Source organism: Pelodiscus sinensis, chromosome 2, assembly GCF_052426305.1.
Source record: "Pelodiscus sinensis isolate ZL-2025 chromosome 2, ASM5242630v1, whole genome shotgun sequence".
NCBI classification, from domain to species: Eukaryota; Metazoa; Chordata; order Testudines; family Trionychidae; genus Pelodiscus; species Pelodiscus sinensis.
In genome coordinates, this window is record NC_143053.1 from 9,620,144 (window position 1) to 9,641,460 (window position 21,317).

The 21,317-nt window shown below is 42.0% G+C and overlaps 1 protein-coding gene across 4 annotated transcripts in view; it reads left to right on the forward strand.

Moving 5' to 3' along the window:
• Positions 1–21,317, forward strand: part of AGO2 (argonaute RISC catalytic component 2) — a 96,313-nt gene that overhangs the window by 45,525 nt on the left and 29,471 nt on the right. For all 4 annotated transcript variants that reach the window (XR_012901187.2, XM_075920066.2, XM_075920067.2 and 1 more), the window contains exons 5-13: positions 3,056–3,192; positions 3,355–3,489; positions 4,941–5,028; positions 5,862–6,009; positions 6,183–6,302; positions 7,002–7,124; positions 9,542–9,675; positions 12,726–12,910; positions 15,371–15,530. Coding sequence is in view for 3 of the 4 variants with exons in the window: in XM_075920066.2 (XP_075776181.1) it covers positions 3,056–3,192; positions 3,355–3,489; positions 4,941–5,028; positions 5,862–6,009; positions 6,183–6,302; positions 7,002–7,124; positions 9,542–9,675; positions 12,726–12,910; positions 15,371–15,530 (1,230 nt within the window). In the remaining variant the exon portion in view is untranslated. The remainder of the gene's footprint in view (positions 1–3,055; positions 3,193–3,354; positions 3,490–4,940; positions 5,029–5,861; positions 6,010–6,182; positions 6,303–7,001; positions 7,125–9,541; positions 9,676–12,725; positions 12,911–15,370; positions 15,531–21,317) is intronic.

Consider the following 21,317-nt stretch of genomic DNA (forward strand, 5'->3'; position numbering starts at 1 on the left):
CGGGGTTGGAGGTGGGGAGCAAAGTCTTCATGTGCTTCCCCCCCCCCAGCCAATCAGGGTTTGTGGGCGGGGAAGCACAGGAAGTGACCTGGTCCCACCTTACACTCGAGGCCCTGCCCTTAAAGGAACGGCCTGGGACCACTTCAGAAATTTGTGAAGTGGCCAACCCCTTGAAAAATGATTGCTCGCCCCTGCCCTAATGGCTTCTGGCAATCCATCAAATGTTCATTGAAAAACCTCCCAAAGATCCTATGCAGACAGGAATTTGACGCTCTTCATCTCCTAGTGCTAAGAACATGTGTTCCTCTTCCTCTGCCCTATCAAAGAAGTAGAAGATGGATACCATTGTGGATGCTATAATGTACAATTAAATATTAGCAAGGCAAAGGTATATAGTGATTCAGACAATGTTATTTTACCTGGCATGCATTTTTTTTCAACATGGGAATTCCTGATTCTGAATCCTAAGATATAACCTATGTTCTGGCACTGACTTAACTTTGTGACCTTTGATCTCTCTGCCTCCCTTGCCCCAACTCAAAAAATAGAGATAATATCTCAGAGAAATTGAGAATTAATTTGATCTCTATAAATGATGTGATAATCAGGGTCCAGAGACCCTACAAAGGGAGAACAGGGATTTGAAACCCAAAGAGTAAGCAGTTGAATCATCTGATTGTATGTAGTGGTATTGTGCTGTCAAAGCATGTTTAGAAAGGTATTTTATGAAAGCTTGACTGTTTTAAATTTAATTATGTGATTTCTGTACAAGCTATGAAGTGAGATTATGTAGTTACGTATATAGAGAACTGTGCCAATTAAACTTCAGCTCTACCTTACAGCAGGATAGTGAGCAATCAAACAGGGAGAGGCATCTCACAAACCAGGTGTTTACACAAAACCGGATTTAGATAATAATCTATTGCACAGCCCAAGAAGAGACAAACTTGGACTGTTTAAAGTAAGTGGAAGCACGTTGTAGAAATTCCCAGTTGTCTCACTATAACGTGTGTGTATATATTAGCTTTCCCTTACTAGTTCATCTTTGTCTCTGGCTTTTTCTACTTAAATAAACCTTTTAATTATTTTCATATGAAGCTGGTGTCGATTGTGCAAAATTTGGGTACAGGCTGAACCTCTAAAATCCGGGACTCTTTAATCTGGCAATATTGGATCTTGGATATTGCTGGATCAGAGAGCACCAGCTAGGTAGGTTCAGAAGTGCAGCCAGGGCTGGGCTGGCGATGGGGAGTATAGCGCTGACTAGGGCTGGAGTCAGTGGGGACAGCACCTGGGTGCACAGCCCAGCCTGGCACTGCAGGGGCCACAGCCCTGGCCAGGACTGGAGGCAGCAGGGCAGATGGGTGCAGTATGGGGGAAGGGTGGCTAGATGCAGCGGGGCTGGTGGTACGGAGCACAGCCCCAACTGGGAGCAGAACCCTACAGCTGGGTAAGAAGCCTTGACCTCCCCTTGTCTGGCAGATTCTGTGGTTCGGGACCACTCAGGTTCCAAGGGTGCAGGACAAGGGAGATTCGACCTATAGTGTGCATGCCAACATGATAACATGCCAACATGATAACAGGTGGAGGGCAGGTTTCTCTTCTTGAGAGGTGATGAGCTAGTGGGAAACAATTCACGTGACTGATACTTAAGAACTTGGAGGGGATGGTTTTGGGGAGCCTTGGGGACTAAAAGGGATGTTTGTCTCCCTGCAAGGATTAACTAGGCTGATGAGAACCAGGATGAGAAGTTATGTTTGTGGGTTTGATACTCATGTCAAGCTCTTAGCCAGCACAGCACAACATGAAGGCATTCCATTGTTACCAGGCAAGCAGTGATAGAATTCCTTTCTGGTTTGGGTGATCCCCAAACATCACAGATCACTTTATATGTTTAAAAGTACAAGTATGATTGCCAAATTCTGACTCTAAAGGTACGTCTACACTGCAACCCTGTTTTGAAATAACTAGCACTATTCCAAAATAACTTAGTCCGTGTCTACGCAGCAGGCAGTTATTTTGAAATAGTGTCAAAATGCTGTCAAGTTGGAGGACTTCTTACTGCGACTCCTGTAACCCTCATTGTACAAGGAATAAGGGAAGTCAGAGTGCTGTGTGGACACTCCCTGTTTCGAAATAAGATACACAATTGCCGTAGCTCAATTTGTGTAGCTTATTTCGAGTCAAGCCCTGCAGTATAGAAACACCCTAAGGAAAAAACTCAGTGTTGTTAGTTCCCTTCTTTGAATAATTATACTCACACCCGTAGTTCATGGATAATGGAGAAGATTAAGCTGATTTTTGTTATAGTAGACTCTGATTTTGTATTGCACTTGGATATCAAACTGATAGACACCTTGAAACTATCTCAGTTGGGCTTCACTCAGGCAAAGCTTCCATTGATTTCACTGGAAGCTTTTCTCCTGAGCAAGGTCTTCAAGATACGACTCATTACTGCATATGTGCAGGTGTCATTGTTTTTCATATGCAAATATTGAACATAATAACATAAGTAAGTTTAGTAGTAACATCAGTAAGTAACTAATATGCTTTTCTGTTTGTTTGAAAACTGGTTTTAAATTAAAAATAAACATTTTAGAACCAAAATAAACAGATAAATCCATTGTGTCTCGTGGTGATAATTTATTTATACTATAAAATAATTTTTAGAAATTGTTGACTGGGATCAATTATTATACTGCAAGAATTAAATACAATTGTTTAGGGGTTTTTTTTCCCCTTACTGAAAGAAACCTGCACTGGCATACTGAGTTATGTTATAGTTCTTTGGCTTGTATTTTCTGGCAGGTCCACAGTTATCAGTATAATATATAAAAACCATGAAGAATAGCAAATCTCTTAAAAATAATTCTTTGAAAGTTAAAAGATATACAGACTGTGTCCTTACAGAATTGCAAACTTAAAGCATTGAAAGGAATGTAAATAATTTTTGTATTTGTTGCAGCTTCATTAATATGGGATTTTTTCCTTTTTAATTTTTAATTTTAAGATCTGATTCAGTGGTTAATGTTTGTTTGTTTTTTCTTGATTGCAGGTATACTCCTGTTGGCCGGTCTTTTTTTACTGCTTCTGAAGGGTGCTCAAATCCTTTGGGTGGTGGGAGAGAAGTTTGGTTTGGGTTCCATCAATCCGTCAGACCTTCACTTTGGAAAATGATGCTAAATATTGATGGTAGGTTCTGTGCTACTTATCCATTTGAGTTCTGTCCTGTCCTGTTTGTTTGAAATGACTCGAGTTAATCTTGTTTGTTTGGATTTTTCAAGAACTTCTTCAGAGCTGTAAAGTCTTCAGAAATTTAATTAACTTCATAGGTGTGTTTCTCTTTGTCGGCAGTGTCTGCAACAGCATTTTATAAGGCACAGCCAGTAATTGAGTTTGTATGTGAAGTTTTGGATTTCAAGAGTATTGAAGAGCAACAGAAACCTCTGACAGATTCCCAAAGGGTAAAGTTTACCAAAGAAATAAAAGGTATGAATTAAGTAATTGGTGCAAAACTTTCATTGTGATGTCAACTTCCAAGTGCCAAGGAAACTTTGGATGCCAGGGGGAGATTTATTTGCTTGTTCTGAGAGAAATTGACAATGACATGAAATATTGTAGGTAAGCTCTTGAACAGAGATTGGATAGTAAAAGGGTCTTATTCTAGGCAGAAGCATCTTATAACTCAGGTCTTGCTCACACCACACAGTTTTGTCAGTAAAAGGCAGCTTTTGTCAGCAAAACTGTAGGTATGTAAATTGAAGTGCTCCTCCTTCTGACTAAGCTTTCCTGCTTTGCTTGGAAAATAAGACCACCTCGACCCGAGGTGTAGAGAGTTTTTTAGACCGACAGTGTGTAAAGTGTAGACTCTGTGTTCATTATTTTGCTATATCTGGCTTCCAGGAGATATCCCACAATGCTCACTGTCACTGCACTGCTTGCTGTTTTGAACTTGGCTGCCCTGCAACCAGCTACACAGGCGTGCACCCTTCACCTTACCGTCACGCTTACTGGGATAACTTGTTAACTAGTGCCCACCCCGGCCAAAGCAGCCCCTGCCTGCTTCGACTTTAAAATTTCTTACCTCTGAATTTCCTGGATTTGTAATGCTTGTTCTTTAACTCGACAAATAAAGATTTATTTTGGTTAGTATAGCCTTCAGGATTATTACCAAGCAGAAAATGTATGAATTTTAATGTGTTACTTAGTAGTTAATACGCTTTTTATTGCTGCAAGGTTTGAATGATCCTGTCTGGTAACTAGTTAGGTGGGTTAATTGTTTTATATGTGAAAAAATGTTGATCACTTGATGGAAACTATATGAAAATACAGATCATACTGTATGTGGCATATATTAAATAATTTCCCTATGAGAACTAACACAGTTTTCCAACATCTCCATGATCCTTGATTCAGCTGGCATTTTACCCCTCCTTTCTTTTAGCGAATCTAGTTTTCATGATGTTTCATTAACCGTTGAACTGAAAATATATTTTACTGCTCTACAGTAGTTTTATTTCTGAGACTGAGAAATTAGAGAAGATGAAAGGATGCTAATTCTACAGTTGACACACAACAGTCAAGACGTTTATAGCCAACTGATTTTGTACATTTGGTAGCCCAGACCTCTCCTCTACCCTCTAATCTCTAATAACAAATGCTCACATCCTTAAGTCAGGGAAACCTGTAAAGAGAAGGAAGGGAATTTAAAAGAACAACTTGCTGTATTACCTACCCTTTTTAATTTAAGCTTTGAGAAGGATTTTAATATCCATGCTTACTAAGGATGCATAGCACTTGAGTTATCCAGAAAAAAAAAATCCCTAATTACTTTATAACAAGACTGTGACAGCAGAACAAAAGTAACCAAAATATAGTTTTAAATTATTGATAATGGTTTGGAAGGTGTGAAGTAGCAATACATGTTTTCATATTGTTAGGTCTAAAGGTGGAGATAACACACTGTGGGCAAATGAAGAGAAAATACCGAGTATGCAATGTCACCAGACGACCAGCAAGTCACCAAACGTAAAATATGTTTTTCTCATGTTGTATTTTTAAATGTAGTACGTTGAATATCTTCAACTTTGAGGATATCGGGTCCTGTTCTTGTCATGGAAAGCTATCAACCTGCCTTACTGACCTATACCAGCATAAGAAGTTGTCACTGTATAATGATACTTTATGTTGTCAGATGTCTCAAGCACTGAAATATAAACTATACTAAAAATACACATGCCTATTATAGTTTACTTCTGACAGAGACTTATTTAAGCTTTTTTTAGGAAATATTATTCAATCTCTTTGTGTTAGGCAGGTTACTTGTGAAACATTCCACAAATTGTGAATGACATACACTACCATTGTCATCTTCATATGTTGGCTAACAGTATATAGGCTTACAAAGAGCTGTTAATTCTGACTGACTTGCAAGTAACTTCTCCACTACTACGCCTTAAAGTAGAATGGTTATTTTCACTGTATGGGAATGGAAATATACGCCATTACACTGATTATCAGTAAGGCTGTTCAGATGCCTGTTTTCTGGATGTTTGCTTTAGATCTTGAGGGATCCAGGTAGTAAAAGCAATATATTCTTTTTTTGTTCCAAAAAAGGGTGTGTGTGAAGATTGTAGGTGTGGACAACTCCCTAAGATACGGTGTTTTTTATAGGTGTTTTGACTCTCTGTAGACTAATGTAGGAAGGCTTGTCCCCCTCCATTAAAGAGATAATGTATTTCACACACACACACCATACACACATGCTCTAATGCGGTCTTGCATTGTGTATTATGAGGAAGTTTGGGAAATTATTATTTGGTAAAATGGTTGATTTTTCACATTTGTTTTTTTATATATAGATTCCCACTTCAGCAAGAGAATGGACAAACAGTTGAATGCACTGTAGCTCAGTATTTTAAGGACAGGCACAAGTTGGTTCTACGCTACCCTCACCTTCCATGTTTACAAGTTGGACAGGAGCAGAAACATACATACCTTCCTCTTGAGGCAAGTGAACTCATCAAAGTACTGTCATCTTGGAAAGAATAAAACACAGGCTAAAAGGTTTAGCTTTTCTCTTACAGCTATTTTACTGCTTATGAATCCTTGCTTGAATAAATGTAGAAAAACGCACAGGTATTTGATGAATTTTTAACTTAATTTGTACTGGGTTACCTTAGGTGTGCAACATAGTGGCAGGACAAAGGTGTATAAAGAAGCTGACTGACAATCAAACTTCCACTATGATTCGGGCAACTGCCAGATCAGCACCTGACCGTCAAGAAGAGATTAGCAAATTGGTGAGTGTTTGTCTGTGGAGGGAACAGAGGTATAGTATGGAACAAAGCTGTTCTCTTGAAGTTAATAACTACAGTCTAGTGTTTATTACAAGTAATAAACAGAGTTTGTAATAAATTATAAAGCACTTTCTTTGATCATCAGAGACATTTAAAAATATTTATACAAAGGGTGTTAAATTTAGAACTAATCGAATAGTTGATGTAATTGCAAAGGTGAAGCACCGCAGGAAGCACAGCCAGAGGGAGGGACTCAAGCAGTCCCCCGCAGGCCCTCCCCCGGATTTTTAAGCTGACACCCCCCCCATCACTAGATCTTGCTCTTTCCCATTGCTGCCTCTCTGTGATAGAGGCAGCAAGTGGGGGAGGGGCGACTAGTTAAGTAACTAGTCGACTATCCAACCATTTGCTCATCGGATAGTTGACTAGTTGCTTACATCCCTAGCTTATACCATTCTCATTTTCAAGAGTCATCTAGTTTTAGATGCCTGTTTCAGACATCCAGAATCAAATTTTAAGTAGTACTAGGCACCATATCTACAAATGGAGTTACAATGGAGCTGTGAATTCTTGGCATCGCCAAAATTCAAGTCCCAGATGCCCAAGATGGGCTCCAATATTGGAAAACACTTGAAAATGTGAGTCACTTAGTCAAAAGGACTTTGTTTTGCCACTAGAAATAGTAATTTTTTTTCTTTTTAGATGCGAAGTGCAAGTTTCAATACTGATCCTTACGTTCGTGAATTTGGAATAATGGTCAAAGATGAAATGACCGATGTGACTGGAAGAGTCCTGCAACCTCCCTCAATCCTGTATGGAGGCAGAGTATGTGAACAAAGATGCCGCAGTGTCTGTGATGTTTGCTTTTGAACAATGTAATGGTGTTGGATGTGACGGGGTTGAATTAATTAATCCCAGGTGTAGCTCCTTAGGGAAGCAACCTCTAATTTTGGGTTTCTCAGTTCTTGGGTATCTAACTTAGAACACCTAAGGTCTGATTTCTCAGGTGTGCTAAACACCCAAAGCTTTATTTCACATGTGGAAAATGTTATCTGGAATTGTGAATGGCTCTGAACATTTTTATGTTATAGTGGCATCAATCAGTGATCTGTGGCCCTTGATCTTGTTCTTTCAGTCCTGCCCACTCCTACTTCAGCCCTAGCTAGCAGGAGAGGCCCAGGTTCAGGGTGAGGGGTAAGGAATTGGAGGGGGAGCCCACCCTGCACTCACCCACCCACCCACAGCAGCAGCTCTTGTGTCTTCATTCCAGGTGTTACAACCTGGCCTACTGGATCACAGCACCACTTAGATTGGATCAGGCAATCCCTCCATCACAACAAAACCTGTGCACTATGTTGCAACATCACTTGGTTTAAGCATCTGGGGCAGGAGTGGGTAATAATTTTAGATGGGAGGCCACTTTCCTTGAGGTACCTTCCCTCTTGCGGGGCAGGAGGAGACTTTGGCCAGTCAGCCTGGGGGCCGGGGGTGTGTGTGGAGTCTCTTGTTTCCTGCCCCCAACCTGTAAGGGGTCTGCAGCGCTTGCAAGGCAGGAGCAAGCAGTGAGAGACTTAATGCACTCCTCTGGCTTCCAGGCCTTGATTGGCCTGAGGGTGGGGGAGTGCCCAGCACTGACTGGGAAGAAAAGACTTTGTTCTATATGATCATGAGTTCAAAAGCCAGGATCCTGTTCTCAACTTTTCCAGATTTTCTCTAAGACCATGTATTAATCCGTGGACCTTTTTGTGCCTTAATATACTAGTCTGTAAAATATGGAAATGATACTTGCTCATATTACTGGACTATTGTGAGGCTAAATTAATTCCTCTAACCTATGTTGAACTCTCCTGGAAAGTAGCTATAGAACTGTAAGCTTTTATTTATGTATCTATGTACAGGCAGTCCCCAGGTTACGTACAAGATAGGGACTGTAGGTTTGTTCTTAAGTTGAATCTGTATGTAAGTCGGAACTGGCGTCCAGATTCAGCCGCTGCTGAAACTCATCAGTTTCAACAGCGGCTGAATCTGGATGCCAGTTCTGACTTACATACAGATTCAACTTAAGAACCCCAGGCATCCCCAAGTCAGCTGCTGCTGAAACTGATCAGCGGCTGATTCCAGGAAGCCCGGGGCAGGGGCTTCCTGTAGTCAGCCACTGGTCAGTTTCAGCAGCGGCTGACTTGGGGACGCCTGGGGCAGAGCAGCTGGGGTGCTGCTGGGTTGGTCCAGTAGCGCCGCCGCTCCTCGGCGCTACTGGACCAACCCAGCAGCACCCCAGCTGCTCTGCCCCAGGCGTCCTGATTCAGCCGCTGCTGAAACTGACCAGTGGCTGACTACAGGAAGCCCCTGCCCCGGGCTTCCTGGAATCAGCCGCTGATCAGTTTCAGCAGCAGCTGACTTGGGCCTGGGGTTCTTAAGTTGAATCTGTATGTAAGTCAGAACTGGCATCCAGATTCAGCCGCTGTTGAAACTGACCAGCAGTGGCTGAATCAGGACGCCTGGGGCAGAGCAGCTGGGGTGCTGCCGGGTTGGTCCAGTAGCGCCCAGAGTGGCGCTATGGGACCAACCGGCAGCGCCCCAGCTGCTGTACCACAGGCATCCGGAGCAAAGCCGCGGAGCACTGGGGCTGCGGGATAGCCCAGACGCGCCGTGGCTGTCCTGCTGCCCTCGGGCTCCGCGGCTTTGCTCTGCTTTGCTCCCCGTCCCCCTGGTCTGGAGACCAGGGGGACAGGGAGCAAAGCGGCGGAACACACGGGCAGCGGACAGCCCAGACGCGTCTGGGCTGCCCGCGTGTTCCGCCGCTTTGCTTCCTCTCCCTGGTCTGCTGGAGACCAGGGAGAGGGCCCCGTTTGTAACTGCGGATCCGACATAAATCGGATCCGCGTAACTCGGGGACTGCCTGTATATATTATCACCTGTTCATTACTCTCCTTATTTACTACACAAATACATTCTGCTGATTTTTATTGCGACAAAAAAGGATTTTGTGTTGGGGGAAAAAAAAAAGGCATTCAAAACTGTATTATCTGTTTCTAAATTTCACAAATGATCAGAGTCACATACTTGATTTTATGCTGCTACAATGATAGGAAGGATAGTGATATGCATCAAACTAAATTAATATTTCTTTATATATTTACTGGTAAAGACTTGAGACTATAGAATAAAGTATTTATAGTGAAGTGGGAACATGGGATTTTTTTTTTTAAGTATTATCCATTTACTACTTCTTTCCCTTGTAGAATAAAGCAATTGCTACACCAGTTCAAGGGGTTTGGGACATGAGGAATAAACAGTTTCACACTGGAATCGAAATTAAGGTCTGGGCAATTGCCTGCTTTGCTCCCCAGCGACAGTGCACTGAAGTTCATCTTAAGTAAGTATATTTCTTTTTCAAGAAAGGTTTTGGTTACTTACTGGATTTGAAAGAAGTGGATTGTGTAACACTGTTGTACGTTGTAGGTTTTTTTCAGCAATACTCTACATTTTATGTTTAAAAAAATCTTTCCCCATTGTTAGAAGCTGTAAACTACTGATTGTATTTTTCCCATCACAAACATTGAATTCTGTATTTTGAATGATGTACAAGCCAGTATGGCTCTTGCATGTTGTTTTTTTTCTGTGTGCTAGTATCGTAAAAACCTCAATATCAAAAGCAGTGTCCACAGCTCTAGACATGGAAAGGTTCCTGCTATTGATAGGGATTTCAAGAAATGTAGATGAACAAGGAAGAAAGAAGTAATTTGAAATGAAGCAAAGAAAATATCTACTGCTGAACACTTTTTATCATTGACATCTTGAAAATACATGTCTCTCTATATTATGTCCGTATAAACTGTTTTGACTTGAAAAATGTAAGTCTGCACTGTACATTAAAGGGACATTGCCAATTTAAAAATCAAATGTAACATTAGTGGGGAGAAAATTTAATGAATACAACACCCAAATTTACTGTAATTTAAAAATTAAGGGATACGTTTTATAGTTAAGTATCAGAGGGGTAGCCATGATAGCTTATGCTCCTACACTTCAGTTAGTCTATAAGGTGCCACAGGACTCCTCGCCAGTTTTATAGTTAGTTTACTGAAAAGTGTACTGCAAAAAATAGCTTGAACAATGCCTCCTGATAAACATCCTCTGGCACAAGGATTTTCTGAAATATCTGAGAGTGGTTTTAGACTAGTGGTATGTGAGTCACCTGATGGAGACAGCTGTCAAAACGGAGAGTGAGAATTGTATAATGCACACATTTTTGGGGGCCAGTTGGGGAACAAACATTTGCACTTTAATATAGATAATCATTGTCTTCTCAGCAGCTGAATATTGTCCACCAGTATCGTAGTGTACACATGAAACTTGTCAATATGCAGTTGAACACTCTGAGAGTGCTGAAGTCAACACTAACAGTTTGGCTCTCTTCCCCCATGCATATCTTACCACTCTTCCTCCAAAGAACAACAGCAATAATATGTGAATATGCCCACATAATAACTAATCCAGACTAACCTGTCTACAAAGCTCTCCAGCACACCGCAAGATGCTGCCTTAAGTCCAGGAACCCTTTCTGGTTAGTGGCCAAAACTCACCTTACCAGGTGATGCTTACCAGTTACTGCTTAACTGGCAGCCTGCCACAGGGGTGGGGGCTGCTCCAGCCCAGCTAGGCCTGCTGCACCTCAGGCAGGGGGCACTGCAGCCTAGATGAGTCTGCTATGACACATTTAACATTTAACCAGTTAACTTATTAAACAGGATTTTAAATCCTTTGTGCAATTCTCTATACACACTTGGAAAATGCAGGACAGGATCTGTGAAAAAGCCATCCAAATAACTGAATATGTAGTGAACCAGAGCGAGGTCACACAGTGAACCCTCTAAGATCTTCCCCTGTGAGGACAACTTTGATTTGTTCCTCATCACTAGAGGCTGACAGCGGATGACAAACTTGAATATTGGTCTTTTAATGTTAGTCTTTTAAGTTAACAAATGCAAAAAATACTCATTAGATTGTGCATTAGAGAGTTTTTTGTTTATAGTCCTTTTCCTTTATGGATATGTGTCTTGCACAGCAGCTAGGAATAAAAACTGTTGCACATAACACCTAAGATTATTAGCTCAGAAAAATTATTTAAAAAATCCCCTTTTGTTTTGCCTATGTTGTACTTGTGACAGAACTCTGAAACTGACTATACATCCTTATTTAGTGGGCCCATGTAGTTCTCGGATGTGCTGGTCTGGTGAGGGAGCTTGCTGGAACACTCTTGGGCAGGTCCTGTAAGAGGATGGTTACCAGCTGCTGCTGTTTTTTACTTTTGAGTGAGGAAGACATCTTTTGTTTATGGCCCTGCTCTGAGCTGGGGAAGCCGCTATTGTTGGGATGATCATGAAAAAAAATCTTCTAAGACTCCCCAACCCCCTGCACAGGGCTGGAGGCAGAAGGAAGGAGTTCTTCACTCTCCGATATTTTCTCTGGAGTTCAGATGCTGGGATTGCAATGGAAGAGGATGGCATTCCTTCAGGGCTCTTGTTTCTGTTGAGGAGGGAAGCTGGCTGGAGAAACATAGCTAGTTTTTGGATGTAACAAGTATTAGTCTGGATTCAAGATTGTGAATGTGACTAATTTAAATTAATCTGGCTGACAATTTTTCCCCCTTTAAGATGAGGGCAAACTCTTTGATGCTAGGAATATAGCATTACTTCAGGATACTTGCTTTTTGAAGGATGATAGCATTAATAAAAATAAGTTGGCATTTATCTATTCTATTACATACAGTAACTGAAGTCCACACTAAAACTACTGTGAAGTCTAAGGGTAGAAGCAGGAGAGGTTGTCACTTGCTGAAAGCTGCAAGTGGGGAGTCAATTTCAGAATTAGCATTAGAATCAGGCTTTCAGTCAAGTACTTAGATCACTGCATCAGAACTCTTGGAGTAGGTCAGAAAACTAAAAATTGGGATTCCATAAGTAAAATAACACTTTGTTTACCTGTGTAGGATTTATTAATTTAGCTCCATACAATAGCAAATGTCCTCTGGATACTGTTGTCACCAAGAAATTAAATAGAAACTATTTCAGCCACAGTGGTCTGATTTGCATATGTGTACCCTGATAGCCAGTGTGTCATTGTCCTAGTGTTTCACAGGAATTTTTATATTGTAATGAATTAGTGCTAGTGCATATTGAGGCTTCCAACATGCCAGAGCACTGACAGAGTTTATCTCCCTGTTACTTTTCCCCTTTGTCCCTCCTTTAACAGTTGAATGATAATATTTGGCTCATTTGAAAAAATGTACACACATTGGGTCGGATTCTGTTCTTTTACACCAGTACAGCCTCATCAAAGTCAACAGGATTGTACCAGTATAACAGAGAACAGGATTAGTTTCATTCAGTCTTCCTAGTAATCTAATATATCTACATTCTTTAGGTCCTTCACAGAACAATTGAGGAAGATCTCAAGAGATGCAGGAATGCCAATCCAGGGGCAGCCATGTTTCTGTAAATATGCCCAAGGTGCAGACAGTGTGGAACCTATGTTCAGACATCTAAAGAACACCTATGCTGGGCTACAGCTTGTGGTAGTCATTCTGCCAGGGAAGACTCCAGTTTATGGTCAGTGCATATTGATCATGTATATGGGAGGTGATGGGTGTTTGTCACCACTATATATGTTGTATGAAGAATTACATCGCTAAAAAAGCAATTAGATAAAACTCCATAGAGTAGAGGCCTTACATTTTCTTTCCTTCCTTTTATTGCACGGTGCTAATTCCTTCTTCTCCTCCTATCCTCTTTCTCCCTTGCTACCAGTGAGGCATATTATGTAAGCTAGAAACTTGAGCTCATGGCCACCTCTGAAGGCTGTTTTCTCAACTTTTTAAATTTAATTAAAGATACAACCATAATCTCTGGATCCATCTGCAACCAGTGGAGAGTCCAAAGTAACAAAGAAAATTGACAAACGTCAACTTGAAAACTGCATGCAGCTCTGCCAAAAAATTCCATTACTCCAGCCACCAACCTCTGCCAAAAAGCTGAATGAAAAGTGAGCTTTATGAAAAATGCAGGCTTTGTCATACTGACAAATTGAGTCTAAAGCCGACTGCCCTTTTTGCAAGCCCTTCACTCCAACGCACTACAATTTAGAAATATTATGTCATCCAAGGTGGCATGACTGTTGGGATCATACATGGGGAAGGAGAAAGTTCTTAAGATAAACAGGATACAAACCTCATAGGACTTTGTAGATCAAAAGTAAGCACTCTGAGTTGCCCTCAGAAACAAAATAATTGCAAACAAAAGTACACAAATACAGTATACTTGAAATAAGCATGTACAGTCTCAGATTTACTGAATCCTCATGCCCATGTGACATTTCCACCACTTTCAGTGAATCCTCCTCTTCCTCATTTTCTTTCTTGCAAAACTCTGTGCTAGCTATCTTTTCTCTCTTCACACCTTCTTTTAGGGCAGTCGTATCCACTTTTACATGACTTCAAGTACTGTCTCTATTCTGATGACTCACAAATCTACTAAGCCATTCCTGACTCTTTCCCTGCATCCAGTCCAACATCTCAGTCACTTAAGTGTGGAAAATGTGGAAAAACTAAGCTCCTTATCTTCCCTGATTCACAGACTGATATGAAATTAACCCAGAGTGGTATAGAGAGGAGAGAATAGGAGAGGGATGCAAAACGGGGGGAGGGAGTTAATAAGGAGGAAGGTGCAAATCTATCCTTCTTTTTTTTTTTTTTTTTTAAGCGTTTCAGAGAAAACTGGCTATTCCAAATTTTTGTGTCATTGTTTTGGCATTAAATTTGAATGCCTAAACAAAAATGTAAGGTTCTATCAATATCCATCCCTTTCCCTAATCATGATCCTCATTCCTAATCCTAATCCTTTCATTTTCTTACTTCCTGTCCTACCCAGTCTTCTGCTGCACCTATCTGTTCATCCTGCTGCATAGTCTTTTATCCCTTTTCCCCTCTGTCTCCTTTGTGCAGCCTAGCCCCTAACATTTCCCTGTATGCAAAACCGTGGTTTTCTTTTCTTGTATTCATCTACTGATATACAGCCCTTTTCTGTCCCTTGATAACTTGAATCCCATTTTTCTTGAGGGCAGTTTGGCTTCACTCTTATCAATGGCGCTAGTGGTCAGCAATGCTAAAGGCAGCCTAAACTTTCTCCGGCACAGACTGTTGTAAAGAAATAATAACCATTTTGACTGGCTATTTGTTGGCCTCATTCCCATTGTTCTCAATGGCAGACATTGGCCATTTTGAAAGAGGCCAATTTGTTGTGAGTTTATTAGCCTCTACTGAATCATGCATTTCAGTTATGCAGAATAATGCTCCCCGCCCCCCCCAAAAAAAAAACCTCCATACAGCAAAGAAAACTGACAAAAGTGAACTCAAAAATTGCATGCAGTTTCTCTCAAAAACTCCATCTACTCCAAGTACCAAACTCTGGAGGAAACATAAAAATGATCCTAAAAATTTATCTTAAGTTCTTGATTTGTTCAAGATGCACCTGTCCCAGTTTCTGCATAGATGCACAACATTGTTTTAAAGATATTTTGATAATAAAATACTAGAAGCCCTTTAAGATTTCAGCCAGAGCCTAATTTTAAACACTTCATAGAAAATTATTACACATAGTGAAACAAAAAGGCTGCGTAAAGAATTCAAATACCTAAAATGTCATTGGAAAATTGAGTACTATATATGGAATGTATATTCTTAAGTTCACTTTAAAACACAGCCTTATCAGGGCCAGGGGAATTGCAACTGGTGCCTCCATAACGTTTTTAAAATGTACGCAACAGTATTTAAAAAGAAGTCTAAAAATAAATCCTAATTTACCATTGAACATTTAGATTCCAATAAAACTTGTGTCTTTTCAACAGAAGGTAAGTGGTATAAACTCAAGTAGCAGTGAAGAGAAAATAAAAGTTTAAACAAATGAACTGATAACATTCTAGCAGAAAGTGATCATAATTAAATGAATGCCATTTATCTTACTTATTATTTAAGAATATTTGAATAATTTTTATTTTCCTTTGTGTCTTGGCAGCGGAAGTAAAGCGTGTTGGTGACACTGTGTTGGGGATGGCTACGCAGTGTGTTCAGATGAAAAATGTGCAAAGAACAACACCACAAACTCTGTCCAATCTCTGCTTAAAGATCAACGTCAAATTGGGAGGAGTAAATAACATTTTACTTCCACAAGGAAGGTAACTTGATTTTGAAGTCTGTTTGTTTTATTTCCTTAAGCTAAGGGAAACGTGAATCAGATTAAAAGCTAGACTTTTTTTAACCTGTTACTAATATTGCCTTAAAATGTTTAAGAATTAATTTGTTTTGTTAATTCTGATGTTTCATTTGGATTTTAAAATGAGATTCTAGTCTGTTTCACGTTTAAATTTTAATGTAACCACAGTCTGCTACAATATTCGGATTGCATACACCACTAAAATGCTTATTTTTAAAAAATCATTTCTAAAAAAAGTTATTGCTGCTTTATTTAAAAATTTGACCTTGCAGTACTGTTTCAGTTTTCACTTGAAATAAACCTTAACAGATCTCTGTATACTTGTATATTTAATGGCACGTAGAATCTTGAAAATTAACGTTCCCGTATTGAAAGACTGTGATCATGGCTGCTTACTTCATGAATTAAAAGGCCAGCAGGAACCATTGTAATTATCTCTAGTCTGATCTTGTGTATAAAAAATGTCACAGTTCTTTCCTGAATTAATTCCTATTTGAACTAGAACATATCTTTCAGGTTGTAGGCTTGGGAGGCAAGGGATGAGGCCTCTGTTTCCTTTTCCCCCCTCTGACTCTTCATGTGACACTGGATGAGTCACTTTCCCCAATTCCTTTCTGTTCCTTGGTTTATCCATCTTTACAGTGTTTGGAGACCCAAGATTTCAATAAGTCAGATTTGATAATTACTGTGGTCCATTTTGCTCCAAACAGCCAACGGGCATTTAACTCTGTCTGGAAGAAAGGAGGCAGGAATAAATCTTTTGTATTTATTTGAATGGTATTTTTTCTCCCAAGACCAATCTTCTGAGAGTGGCTCTTAACTAACTTCCACATAAAATGAGGTTCTATTATCAGAAATGACTTCGTAAAAGTGAAATAATGGGGCTCCTTATTTGTATGTCAGTGACTTTTTTTGTATCTGTTTGACTCAGGGAAAAAAAGGTGTCAACATATCTATAAACTGCCAAACCTGCACATTTTAACTGGAATATGAAAAGCTAGATTATTATTCATGCATCACTTATAGTCATGCATCACTTATAGTAAAGATTCTATGTTTGAGATTGCTAACAATTCTGATGAAAACTGAACCGGAATAAAGTCCATCCTACTCTTATTTTAGCTATGTAAGCTATAGAGTGTTGACATGAGTAACAAGGAATAATGTTATTTAGCTAATGAAATGAGCATGAAGTAGATTGAGTAAAAGTAATTTTACTTCAAGTTGTACAAATCTAAACACGCAAATAGCAACCATTTCTCATTTGGAATTCTCTGCCATAAAGACCAATGATCTGCTTTGCACAGATAAACTTTTTTTTTTTTTTTTTTTTTTTAACCAAGATGAAGCCAATCAGGGAGCAGCTGCTGAAACATAATTCACCTTGAGAATATGCGTGTTTTGGTTCCCCTTGAAAAGTACATTAGTGCGCTAAGTATGTACTGTTTGGGCACCATTCATGTCTCATAATTTTTATGAAGAAACTTCACGCTAGGGATGTTAAATTTCAAATGACTAATCAAATATTCAATGCAATTTGCATTGACTAGTCAATTAGTCAATAGGGTGCCTCAATCTTTGAAGTGTAGCAACAGCCAGTTGCTATACTTCAATGGCGAAAGAATGCGGGGAGCACGGGGCTAGCGCGGCAGTCCCCCGCTGGTCCTACACTCCTCATAGTGTTTCAAAGTGTCAGCACCGTAGGGAGTCCAAGGTCAGCACCACATGGAACTCCCCCACTGCCCCAGACTCTGTGCAACGCTGCCACTTTGAAGTGCCATGGGGAGCGCAGTGTGAGGCTCCATGCGGTGTTTCAAAGCAGCAGTGCTGCCTGGAGTCAGCTCGGGAGTCCCCCACTGATCCTGGGCTCCATGCGACACTGCTGCTTTGAAATGCCACATGTTACATGGGGACGCCCCAGCTGGCCCCGGGCTGCACGCAGTGTTTCAAAGCGGCAGTGCCACATGGAGCCCGGGGTCTGGCCCCAGGCTCCATGTGGCACTGCCACTTTGATGTCCCCCTCCTCTTTCCCCCTCTCCTCCCACTGCCTCTTTCTGTTAGAGGCAGCAAGGGGGGGAAGCAACTAGTTGACTAGCCTGTTGACTATCCGATAAGCATCTGCTTATCGGATAGTCAACTAGTTGTTCACATCCCTACTTCACACCTGCATTGTAATAACAACAACAGAACAAAAACAAATTGATATTTTGTGGTAGCCATACATTTAATGAAAGGCACACTTTTATAAATGTATATTATAAACCAAAATATGAGATGATAGAAATAATTTTATAGTGACTCTATACGAAAAGGAAAATCAGTTTTTCCATTCTGAAAGACCTCAGATTTTTACTCTTTAAAATTCATTCTTATTTTGAAACATCTTTTAGTTCTTCTTTGCGTGATAGCACATGTCCATTCCACTTCAGGTGTGTGCATGCCCAGTACGCTAGAAAGATTTCCCTCAGCAATACCCATGTGCTTTCTGCTGCCTCCTGCTACTATGTGATGATACAAAGGGTGTAGCTGCTGCTAGTCGTAACTCAATTCCTTCTTTCTTCCCATGAGAGTTGTCAGAGGATTTTATAGTGCAGTTGCAAATGTCTCCTTTTTTCTTAGTATTTTATTGCATATAGTTAGTACACTTTAATATAAGCTCACATCAGAGAGAAATGCCAAATCTGCAGGGACTTGAAGCCCAGAACTGAAAAGGAGAGGAAAGTCAGACTAAAGCACGTTCTTTTGGATGCAGCCATGTACCCCCCTACAGAGCCTTCCGGTTTGGAGTAGTGACCAAGCACCTCTACTTGAGTCAGATTCTGTCATGCCCCAGAATTTCGGCTTCAGTACCTTCTGTGGTACTAAAGAAAAAACTTTGAAGTACTGAATCCAAAGACATTATCCAAGAGATCAAGATTCCTGGAATTGAAATCTGCAACCAAACTGAGAAGGAACGCAGAGCATTCAGTCCCATGGCACATCCTGGTGCAGATACCATCTCGGGTGGGATTGTCTGCTTCGGTGCCAGAATTAGTGCCATTGGGACTCATCACTAAGAGACCACCGTCCTACCATCATCTGGCTCAGCCTCAGTGGCAATAAGACAGTCTCCCAGTGCTCTCAATACATCATATGCTACAGTGTGAGATCTGCTGAATTTATTGGTACCACCTGAGTTTGCAGTTAAGCATCTCACTCAGAACTGGTGGGGACGGATGGACGGACACACACATGCACAGAGCTACTAGAGTTCATCATCCAGTACTATAGGTACCTTCAAGCATTCTGGTACCCATTGAGGCTATGATTTTCCCCAGCTCATCTTTCCTGGACCTCCAACATTGAGAGACACCACACGTTCCTGGCCGGACAACTGTTTCATCATCTGCATCAGAAGCAGGATCTTGCGTGTTGGGGACATTTTCACCCCAGTGTCTACAGAGTCTCCTTGTAGATCAACTAGTAGGAAGCCATTGTCTGGAAGACACTGAGCTATAGTGATATATAGTGGCCCTATGTGGAGTTTCTCGTGTCTCCAGATACTCTCAGCATGTCCACTTCTACATCTCCAAGTGGACGTGGTAAACCTGTTTTGGTGAGAGCTGCAGGAAGCCACTTATGGCACCAAGCCTGGTATTTAATGGAAAATCTGCCTTAGCGAATCTTTTTTTGAGGAATTGGGGAAGGTTCCGCCTCATACAGCCTTGGCTGGTTCCTCGTTATCACCTGATGAGATGGTGGTGTCTGGTGTCTCCTCACTTTTCCTGAATGATTACCGTGCCCATTAGGATCTTACTGTCTTAGGGGATGTCTACACTACAGAGTTAGTTCGAACTAACTTAGTTCGAATTAGTTAATTCGAACTAAGCTAATTCGAACTAACGCGTCTAGAACTAAAAACTAGTTCGAATTAGCGTTTTGCTAATTCGAACTAGCATGTCCACATTGAGTGGACCCTGAACAGGGCTTAAGGATGGCCGGAAGCAGTGCCGGCAGGGCATCAGAGGAGGACTTAGAGCGTGGAGATGCTGTCTCAGGCTAGCCGAGGGCTGCGCTTAAAGGGACCCGACCCCCACCCCAGACAGACAATTCTCAGAGGTGCCCCGCTTGAAAACCAGTCCTGGCTTGGAGTGCCCGGAGTGCCCACACTGGGCACATCACACCACTCGGCCATCAGCCCGGCTGCACTTGCCGCAGGCTGCCATCTGGGGAGAGGGGGCAATTGGGGGGCTGCAGGAGAGCTTCCACCCCCAGAAGCCTGCAGAGCCAGCCCAGTCCTCCCCATCGGGGGCTCGTGCCCCATTCCTCCCTCACCTCCTTCCACTTACCCTTCCCTAGCCCCTCCTTTTGATGTATAAAATAAAGATAACGTTTCTTCCAACATTGACTCTGTCTTTATTGAACAAAACTGGGGGAGACTGGGAAAAGGAGGTGGGAGAGGGGAAGAGAGAGGCTGGGAGAGGGCAGGGCAACTAACATGATCAGGGGTTGGGAACAGGTCCCATATGAAGAGAGGCTATAGAGACTGGGACTGTTCAGCTTAGACAAGAGGAGACGGAGGGGGGACAGGATAGAGGTCTCTAAAAGCAGGGGTTGGGTGGAGAGAGTGCATTCAGAAAAGTTCTTCATGAGTTCCCATAAAGAAGGACTAGAGGACACCAAAGGAAAGGAATGGGTAGCAGGCTTGAAACTAGTAAGAGAAAGTTGTTCTTCTTGACAAAGCAAATAGTTAACCTGTGGAACTCCTTGCTGCAGGAGGCTGTGAAGGCTACAACTAGAACAGAGTTTAAAGGGAAGTGAGATCAAGTCATGGAGGTTGGGTCCATGGAGTAGTCTTAGCCAGGGGGTAGGAGTGGTGTCCCTGCCCAAAGTTTGTGGAAGGCTGGAGAGGGATGGCACGAGACAAATGGCTTGGTCACTGTCTTCGGTCCATCCCCTCCAGGGTCCCTAGGGTTGGCCGCTGTCCGCAGACAGGCTACTGGGCTAGATGGACCTTTGGTCTGACCCAGGACGGCCATTGTAAGCTCAGGGTCAGGGTCGGGGGTCTCAGTGGACCCCCTTGATTTTCATGCACTCCTGCTCCTGGGTGGCCAGGCTGGCAGCTCTCCTGCCCTAGACGGCCACTTTCCTGTGCCTAGTGCGCAGATCGTGGACGAGGTCCACAATGTCTGCACTAGCCCAGGAAGGTGCCCGCCTCTTGCGGTCCCGGGCAAGCTCCCGGGAGCCGCCAGCCTGGTCCCGGGAAGAGGGGGTGGGCTGGGGGGCATCGGGTGGCTGGCTAGAGCCGTGCCAGGTGCAGGGTCTGCTGGCTGGGTGCTGGCAGGCTTGCACCTGGCATGGGCACCGTAGCCAGCCCATGCCCCTTTAAGGGGTCCGGGGCCGGGAGGGGGGCATAGAGTTTCCCTGGTGTTGGCCAGAGTGGCCACCAGGGAAACCTGGGGAGGGCTAGCCTCCCACTAGTTCGAATTAAGGGGCTACACACCCCTTAATTCGAACTAGTAAGTTGGAACTAGGCTTAATCCTCGTAAAATGAGGTTTTCCTAGTTCGAACTAAGCGCTCCGCTAGTTCGATTTAAATTCGAACTAGCGGAGCGCTAGTGTAGCGCCTATGAATGTTAGTTCGAACTAACGTCCGTTAGTTCGAACTAACATTGTAGTGTAGACATACCCTTAGATAGTTCCTCCCATGCTATGGAAGCAGATGGAAGCAGTTCAAGAGCGCTTACATAGTTTGGTAAACATCTTGGAA